Source organism: Trypanosoma cruzi, genomic scaffold (genome assembly GCF_000209065.1).
Source record: "Trypanosoma cruzi strain CL Brener 1047053516459 genomic scaffold, whole genome shotgun sequence".
NCBI classification, from domain to species: domain Eukaryota; phylum Euglenozoa; class Kinetoplastea; order Trypanosomatida; family Trypanosomatidae; genus Trypanosoma; species Trypanosoma cruzi.
In genome coordinates, this window is record NW_001849533.1 from 248,933 (window position 1) to 257,698 (window position 8,766).

Genomic DNA, 8,766 nt, shown 5'->3' on the forward strand with positions numbered 1-8,766 from the left:
TCAATTTCTTGAAGAGACTTTAATTCAGCAGTTTCAGCCTCAAGTTCTGTCAATCTTTTTTGTAACTGGTCAATAGAATCCTCTATTTTCCTATATTTGCCTGAGGTTTCTTCCAAAATTTCCTCACTTTCTTTTCGTCTAGACTCATAGACTCTTGTGCCAGCGACATCTTTGATAAGTTGGCATCTTTCCTCATCACTCATATTGGCCATGTTGACAATCTTACCCTGCTCCACAATATAGTATGGATTGCTTGAAGAAAATCCTGCACTTTCCAGCAGTTGCCTTACCTCTGTTGCTGTAAACCGACGATCATTTACTCGAAATTCGTCCTGTTTCAATCCCAAAGTACGTCGTATTCGTACTTCTTTCTCTTCAGCTCGACCAGGGATGACAAGACGGCCATCTGAGTTATCAAAAATAATTTCAACAAAAATGGACAAGGCCGGTCTTCCAGAACCCGCATGAAAAAGTTCCTTTCTTTCAGCAGCCGTTAAAGTAGTGTACTTTTCACTCAAAACAAACTGAACGGCGGCAAAAAAGTTTGATTTGCCGGAGCCATTTTTCCCCACAATAACGTTATTCTTTGGTGAAAGGTCCACTTGAAACGATTGATCCCGGTAGGAACGAAATCCCGAAATCAAAATGTTTTTTATGTGCATTTTCACCAACCTTCGAGAGAGAAAAAACACAAGCAAAAGGGAAAGTAAAGAGAAATTTTAAAGGAAACAAGCTTCACAGACAGGGATTTACTTTATGGGACAAAATAAAAACTTGGAAATAAAAAACAAACTCCTTCTTGGATGGCGGCGTCTCTTTTTGGAGCGATGACCATGTCAGAACCGTGCTGCTTATGACATTTTCAAAAGCTCCCGCTAAAACGAGTCTTGGCAGCCTAAGTGCGCCCCGAAAATCGCAACAAGGCCCGCAAACCAAAATTTAAGTCCCTGCACGCTTTACTGCCCCCAAGTTTCCCCGCAAAAACGAAAACACAAACAACACACTAATGGCCCGGCATGGGCGCCAAAAACGTAATAGGAATAAAAAAGAACAAAACAGAAGCATGCGCTTGCCGCTTGCCGCCGAACGCGGGGGAGGCGAGGGGCGGGGCGACGCCTTCAGGCGGAGGCGGCGATCGCGCGAGCGCCTGTCGTCTCAAACTTCTCCTTGGGTTGGCGTTCTGGGGCGTCTTCGCTCTCAAAAAGGCAAAGCTTTCTGTCGCGCGATTGCCTTTTATCAGGGCTTCCGCTTTATACTTCTTTTCGTTCCCTCGATTACTCTGTGTGTCGACCTGTCCGGATTCGTTGTGCTTGTTCACCTGAAAAAGTGCTATTGACCCAGAGATTTATCATTCGAAAGGACGAAATTCATGTTGTTCTGCGGGATTTATATCCATTTAGCATGCTCTGAAAAGCGTGACGGCGAGAGTGCCACTAACAAGAAGTATTGGTCTTTTATTTTTTGATTGCCCGTTGGGGAACTTTACCTTTCGCGTTAACTGTTTGGGAAGGTTGGGAAGTGATAAGGACCTTTGCGGAGCACTTTTTTTTTTTTTTGATGCCTTTTATATGGCCGACTATGTGTCATTTCTACTTATGCGGCTGCATGGAACGCATCTACTTTAAATAAACGTTCTTTTTGAACTTGGGAGAGGTCATTTTTTTATTTATTTTTCATGGACATACCTTGCCCTACATAAAAAGAGATATGTGGATATATATGCTTTATATGGCGTTATGTGTCGATGGGGTTATAGCTTTTATTCACTTTTTTGTAAAAAAAAAAAAAAAAAAAAAAAAAAAAAAACAGAAAATATTTTATTTAGATATTGTTTCAATCCTTTTTAAAAGTCCCATATCCGATTAGTATGTTAATGAATGTTGATCCTTGAGTTTTTCTTTGTGGTACCATTGTTTTTTTTTTGGAGTATATTTTTGACCATGTCTCTTTTATTCTGCCAATGGACCTGATGAAGAATGCTGCGCACAATGGATCCTTTGTTCTTATTTGGAGAGGAAATGAGGCACTGTTTGTCGCAATTTAGCGATACTCCAGCTTTCTTCACGCGACTGGTTAAGGGGTTGTGACCAATATAAATGTACGAAACTGTGAAGAACGGGGCTATATTGGTTTTAATAAATTTTAGGGAAGTGTAATTATTGCATATTTGGGACTTTCAAATGCTCGAGGTTGTTTCACCGATGAGTTGGTGATGATGTGAATTCATGCGAATCACGCCAATTATGGTTGGTTATTTTTTTAATTATTACTTTGTTTTAGGATCTTTTTCATGTGGTTTTGACAAACTTTTTTTTGTACGAATGTTTGACACGAAAGTGTTTGGAGATGAGGCATTTTCATTTTTGCTTTTGTCGCATTTATGACAATTATTGGCTGTAAAAATGAGGAACAAGAAAATAGGCTTGAAAGCGGACATGATTTTTTTTGTTGATATGTCTTTAATGGAAGAATATTGTTGACAAAATATTTTAATGCGCATTGAGAGTGAAATTATTGCTTTTTTGTTTCTTTTCTCACTCTACTTCTCTACTTTTGAAGGATGTTATGAAAAGAGGGATATAGAGACTTTGTCTAGGGTTAAAAGGAATGTAATAATTACATGGTGAAGTGCTGCTGACGTTGCTCACGGGAATATGTTGAGGTAACGGAAGGCAGCATTTGCTTCCACTTTTTTTGTGTGGTTGTGCTGTTCTTGGGTTTGTTTTTTTCTGATTCGTATTTGTCTCTTTTTCCTTTTATTTCCTTGTTTTCCCTTGAATGACATGTCGCCTTCACTTTTTCCCCCATTGTGGTGGTGCAGTGGTGGTAGTGGGGGGAACAGAAAGAAAGTACATGCCGGACATCACGACGCCGTTTCTCCTGAGGGTGCGAGGCGGTGATCGGATGCGTCTGCGAGGGAACCACCACGAGCCGCAGTCCCTTTCTTTTGTCACCGCACTGACCGGCTTGGTGTTCACACGGCGCCTTGCGGCGACCACATCGGCCCCAGTTACTGTGTCACTTGTCGCGCACTGCGACGCGGCGGGCGAGGACAAAATCAACGGTCGCTGCTTCACAATCGCCACTCATTCTTTTGCCACACCAGCAGTTGCCAATTTATCCGATGAGAGGGAGGAGGAGGAGGAGGAGGAGGCGGCCGTGGTGGTGCTTCGCTCACCGATTGTGTTGACCTCGTCGGGTCCTGTTCACTCGTTGGAGGTGCGGTGCGCAGAGAAGAAGCGCGGGGACCCATCACGGGGCCGCACCACCGCTGACGCTAAATTCTACGCGGCCACTATGCATGGAATGCAGCGGACTGCTCTAACAAGGGCACAGGTGAATTTACTGCGCGCTGCTGATAGCGAGACGAGACGAAAATGAAGGACCATTTTTTTTTTCTGTTTGTTTCTTTCTAATTATTGGAGTGCGGCGGTTAATTTGAAGGAGGGAAGGAGGGGAAGAGAAAAAAAATCCAATACAAAGGGAGGGATAGGCGAATAAAAACTAATGCGGAGACCCGTTCATCATAATTTCCTCATTGTAACTTCACCGCACAACGGCTGGGGAAGGGGTCGTAATGACGGTGGCACCATCGTCTTTACGGCATCTTTCGGTGGGCGTTTTCCTCATTATTAATGTTGTTGTTTCTTCGTGAATGAACCGCCTTTTTTATTTTTTTACTTTTTATTTATTTATGCATACATGCATGTTTGCGTTTTGGGTAACTGCAACGGATAATGGGGGAGTTATGGGAAGAGGGGAATGTATTAGTGCAGACAGGAGAGAAGACTCGTCAAATCAATAGAAAGACAACACACACAGAGAAGGTGCGGCTGTTGAAATCAGGTGCTGTTTGTTAACGATGATGATGCGGCCTGACGCTGCAAAACTCGAGATCGCCATGAGGTGACACGTGGTCAATGGGAGATGCATAACTCCGTCATCACGGATGACGCGTTTTTATCCCCCAAAATGGAGCTCATGGAGGAGCTGCACAAAACACAGCCGTGGAAGAAGTCACCGCACTATTTCCAACGCGTGAAGGTTTCGGTTCTCGCGGCGCTGCAGATGATGATCCACGCGAAACGTGGAAGCCCCAACGTGACGTGCTCCAACGGCAGTGGCGTTGCTGAATCTTCTGCGGCGTCCGTGCGAAATGAGCCGAGCCGCGAGAATTGGTTTGAGGTGATGGGTCTCATGCTGGGCCACTTTGGCGAGGATGAAATGATTGTCACGAGTGCCTTTGCTCTCCCTGTCGATGCCTCCGAGGTGGAGTGTTCCATGAATGACGCCTCCCAGTTGTACATGCTTGACTTCCTTCAGTACCATCAGCGCGGCGGGACGCAGGAAGGCTGCATCGGGTGGTACCACAGCCACCCTGGCTACACCTGTTTCCTTTCTGGCACAGATGTTAACACGCAGCAGCTTGGACAAACTGCACACGACCCGTGGCTGGTTATCGTCGTTGACCCTGTGCGCACCATCTCAACTGGCAAGTTGGATATGAAGGCTTTTCGTACATTTCCAGAGAACTATGTGGCAGAGCAACAGGGAACAAGTCAACACACACAAGGAAAGCATTGAGAAGGGTCCACGACATCTGCGTGGGTGCCTTCTGAGCGTATCAGGGAGTACGGAGTACATGCACACCGCTACTATTAGCTGCCCATTACTCTTTTGCGTAGCAAAGACGATGAGGCACAATTGGAGTCTCTGTGGTCGCGTTACTGGGCACTGACATTCTGTTCCAACTCCCTCACTGCGAATCGAAAGCTCATGAAACAACAGATCCATCAATTGGCTGAAGTATCTGAAAGTGAAGTGGCAAGTCGACATCAAACGATGGTGAAGGGCGATGAGTATTTGTCTGGTCATAAATTAGGGAGCCAGCACCAACGTACAGGCGGTGGTGCGGAGGATGACGAGAAGCCTGATGGTGTTGAAGCGTTTAAGCAAAGGAGCCTTCATGTGCGTTACTTGACATCTGCTTTGGCATCAGAGGCGGCGTCGGGGGGAACACTGCTGGTGGTCAAAAATTCCGTCTTTCGAGCATGACTTTTCTTTTAGTTTTAGCGCGTGTATTTTTATCTTTTTAATAAGGGGCTGAACTTATTTTCACAAGAGAGCAAAATAAATAAATAAATAAAATACATAAAATAAAACATAAGAAATAAAAAATAAAATAAAATAAAAATAAAAAAAGGGGGAGTTTAATATTTTTTTTTGTGTGTTTTCTAGAAGTCTCTACAGGACAGAGAAATACACTAATTTGGTGCTGATATACTCGCGGTTTTTGTAATGGATCTCACCTTGGTTGATTTTTCTCACGTTGTTGAGAGGGACTCTGCATTTTTTTTTTTTTTTTTTTTTTTTTTGGGAATTATTGCTTGTATCATAATTCATGTATACACCCATTTTCTCCCCCTGCCAAAAAAAAAAAAAAAAAAAAAAATGCAATTAAAGTGATTAGGCCGTCTCTGTGTGTATTTTCATGCAAACGGCAACCATTCTTCAGCGCCTCTTGACGGAGGAAGGAGCATTCTTTCATCCCGTAATGCGGTTGGCATCTATTCCTTCCATGGGTGGTGGCTATGGGGTAGTGGCAGCAGAGTCATTGAAGCCCGGTACACTTCTCGCAAGGATACCGCGGCACTCAATGATCACGGCTAGCAAGGCCCGTCATTACTTGGCATCTTTCGAATACAAACAGAGGCAAGCTCTCTCTTGCAGCAATCGACCTTCTAACGAAGGTGCTCCTGTTACAGACTTGGAAGCTGTTGAACAAGAGCTTTCACAGAGCCTTTCTCCATCAAACACTATTATTTGCTATATTCTTTTGAATGCAGCTCAATACGGTCGTTTTTCTACCCCTCATACTGAAAACAGCATGGATATGTCAGCGGATAGCAGCAGCAGGAGGGATAAAATATCTTTCCAAAGCGATCATGCGTGGATGAAGACATGGATACTTTCGCTTCCTGCCCGTTACAATAATCTTCTCGAACTGCGTCCCGAAAAGGCTGATGAAGAATGCTATTCAAGTTATGAGGATACTGAGAAAATTGTTTCCTCATCTGATGCGTATCTCCGCCCTTACCTGCAGTTTGAGCGGCATCGTCATAAGGTTTTGCGAGAGCAGGCGAACGCTGAGGCGGAATTTCAATTATGCAAGTCAGCGCTCTCATTTTTTCAGACCATGCCACATTCTGACTGTGAAGAGAGATCAATGCCGGTTACATTGGAGCAATTTCTTTGGGCTTACAACACTCTGATGACCCGTGGCTTCGCATATTACTCAGAGGTTTGGAGCCTTATGCCTTGGGTAGATTACTTCAACTACGCCTTGAATAGCAATGCCACGATGAAGTACGATGAACGAAGAGGAGCCTACATCTTTGAAGTCCTTTTTCCTATTGAGAGTGGGGAACAAATTTTTCTGCAATATGGCGCCTATACGGACATGGAGTTGCTGTTGTGGTACGGTTTTACCCTCACACCAGTTTTACTTCCTGAGGTCGCGAGTGCCAGTACAATAAAGGAAAGGAGCCAGAAGCTTCGAATGCTTTTGCGTGAAGGCCTGGAAATAATGGATGATGGGGACATTTCTTTTGCCCATCGTGATGAGGTGTGGCTGAAGGCAGTAAACAGGGCTTTGGGTTATTGTTTTTCGCCATGGACGGATGCGGATGGATCATATCCTCCTAATTTAAGTGAATCGTGGTTGGAACTTCTTCTTTCTTCATACATGAAGCTAAAAAATAAGTCTAGTGGTGACGGTGAAATATATCAATTTCCTCCTGCGGCGGAAGCAGCGAATGCCCTCGCCAGGCTCATTATAGGAACGAAAACGCAACACAAACTGCCACCTAAACTAACTGCTCGTGATTGTCGTCTTGGAGCACTAGGTCCATCTCCGTCGATGCTTCGCCTTCTGAAACACATTAGCCGCATTTCTTCCACTCTTAAAGAAGGGACAAAATTAACTCTTGTTAACCTTCTGCGAGCCATTTGTTGGGCGGAACTGTTTTGTAATTATGGTGCGGGGATGAAATTATTTTTTCTAAAAACTGAGACGATAACATCGCCTGTTGGTACCGTAAAGTCCATGGCGCGTCAGGCCTCGTTGGATGCTGCCTCGCTCCTGCACCTCTTGGCGGTGGAAGCGACAGAGGAGGAATTGCGTGTCTACCTTTCGAGGATGTGTGATTAGGCGGAGGTGAGGACCGCAGGCCGGTTATAAGTACAAAGACTTTGGTGAATTAGGGTAAGAAGGAGGAGGGAAATGCATGAATTTTAATTTAATTTTATTTATTTATTTATTTTTCCTTCTTTTGTTGACGACGACATTAACTTTCTAACTTCTTCTTGTATGAATGTCGCCCTCGCCGCTGATGTAGAGTGTAGCATGGCTGGGAGAAGGTGGTTGTATGTGACCATCTTTGGTTGCACATTTTGGTTACTTTTTTTTTTTTTGTATTGTTGAATTCCTTCTGGAGGGAAACGACAATAGAAGTGTAAGGCTCACATTCTTGAGTCCCGTATGTACACTACTACTACTACTACTACTACTAATAATAATAATAATAATAATAATAATAATAATAATAATAATTTATTATCGTACTATTCAGCGTCGCTTCAAGGCACCTGCATGTAGACAAACGAAGGACTGAGCCGAAACCTGTTAATAAGAAGAAAAGAAAAGTGGTACATAGATTCTGAAGACGTTTTTTTTTTTTTTTTGTTGTTGTTGTTCTTGTATAAAAAAATATATATTTTTTTATAATGGTGAGTCTACCGCATCTGTTTCTAAGTGGCGGTTAAAAATTCAGTTTATAAATCTTCCTGTGTCGAAGCAATTGACGTTGGAAGCCTGGGGTGTTGCTAAATGCATTGCCTATCTCTATGGGTCTGCAGTTTTTGTACGGTACTGTGCTCTCTATGGAACGAAATATGGTTGTGTGATTAAAAAGAAAAAAAAAAGTAGTCATGAAATGTTTACTGCCGTTGTTTGCTCTGCTAGTTATCATGTATATTTTATTTTATTTTTAATTTTTCTCTCATGGATCGCACACAGAAGTGAAGAAATGCCGGAGCCTGTCGTTTGTGCCACGCAACAAACAGGTATCGATGGAAGCAACCACGTCAATAAAAGTATTTGTTTTTTGGAGGTTTTTCTCTCCATGTATGCCTTGAGATGCAAAGAGTTTGCCATAGAAATGAACCCTTGTGCGCTTCAGGCTGCCGTCGCGATGCAGGACGCTGTTGATATTGCGAAAAGGGATCTGTCTGATTCTGATATAACTACAAGAGGGGTTACGTACAAGCTCAACGCCGTACCTCTTGGCGTCAGTGGCTCGCAAGCACTTTTTCCAGCTTTTGCCTGTATGCCTCTTGTAAAGCTCGATCTCAATGACTGTTATTTGGGCGATGCAGGCACACGCACCCTTGCAGAGGTGATGAGCACAAGTTCTCGCTGTGGGAATATGATACGTGACATTCATTTAAGCGGTGTGGGCATTGTTGATGCCTCTTCGTTGACATGTGTTATGACTGCAGCACATCAACTAGAGCTGTTGGACGTGTCTCGCAACAGAATTGGTACACAACCGCACGGGGTTGGCGGTGTTGTGTGCGTCGATGCACCACCACAAATCATTACGCGAGGTGAATTTGGGTGACAACCTGATAAGCGGTTCCTGCGTTGTAACTATACGGGCCATTGCTGAAATGGGTGGTATGCGCTGGGTCATGACGATGTTCTGC

General features: G+C 43.8%; 4 protein-coding genes and 1 pseudogene across 4 annotated transcripts, besides 16 other annotated features; 4 read left to right on the plus strand and 1 right to left on the minus strand.

The window, feature by feature from the left end:
* Positions 1-662, minus strand: Tc00.1047053503531.49 (structural maintenance of chromosome 3, putative; the record flags this gene model as incomplete). The annotated part of the gene is made up of 1 exon (XM_800621.1): positions 1-662. A coding segment is annotated over one exon (662 nt), but the record flags the coding sequence as incomplete, so codon positions are not given.
* Positions 1-3,397: a sequence feature (heterozygous, Esmeraldo-like haplotype).
* Positions 1,776-1,813: a microsatellite.
* Tc00.1047053503531.40 (hypothetical protein, conserved) lies at positions 2,779-3,381 on the plus strand (the record flags this gene model as incomplete). Its single annotated transcript, XM_800620.1, has 1 exon — positions 2,779-3,381. The coding sequence occupies one exon, from the start codon at positions 2,779-2,781 to the stop codon at positions 3,379-3,381; it is 603 nt and encodes a 200-aa protein (XP_805713.1).
* Positions 3,127-3,154: a microsatellite.
* Positions 3,398-4,780: a sequence feature (areas not merged during assembly with more than two copies in the genome that could not be assigned to a particular haplotype).
* Positions 3,666-3,696: a sequence feature (AT_rich).
* On the plus strand, positions 3,928-5,055 carry Tc00.1047053503531.30 (annotated as a pseudogene).
* Positions 4,781-5,063: a sequence feature (areas merged during assembly that could not be assigned to a particular haplotype. This can correspond to areas where the two haplotypes were merged or to regions with more than two copies in the genome that were merged during assembly.).
* Positions 5,064-5,122: a sequence feature (haploid, non-Esmeraldo-like haplotype).
* Positions 5,123-8,766: a sequence feature (heterozygous, Esmeraldo-like haplotype).
* Positions 5,141-5,199: a microsatellite.
* Positions 5,350-5,375: a microsatellite.
* Positions 5,430-5,452: a microsatellite.
* On the plus strand, positions 5,492-7,210 carry Tc00.1047053503531.20 (hypothetical protein, conserved; the record flags this gene model as incomplete). Its single annotated transcript, XM_800619.1, has 1 exon — positions 5,492-7,210. The coding sequence occupies one exon, from the start codon at positions 5,492-5,494 to the stop codon at positions 7,208-7,210; it is 1,719 nt and encodes a 572-aa protein (XP_805712.1).
* Positions 7,290-7,324: a sequence feature (AT_rich).
* Positions 7,547-7,569: a microsatellite.
* Positions 7,570-7,612: a microsatellite.
* Positions 7,760-7,787: a sequence feature (AT_rich).
* Positions 7,995-8,681, plus strand: Tc00.1047053503531.10 (hypothetical protein, conserved; the record flags this gene model as incomplete). The annotated part of the gene is made up of 1 exon (XM_800618.1): positions 7,995-8,681. One exon carries the CDS (start codon positions 7,995-7,997, stop codon positions 8,679-8,681), a length of 687 nt encoding a protein of 228 aa, XP_805711.1.
* Positions 8,032-8,057: a sequence feature (AT_rich).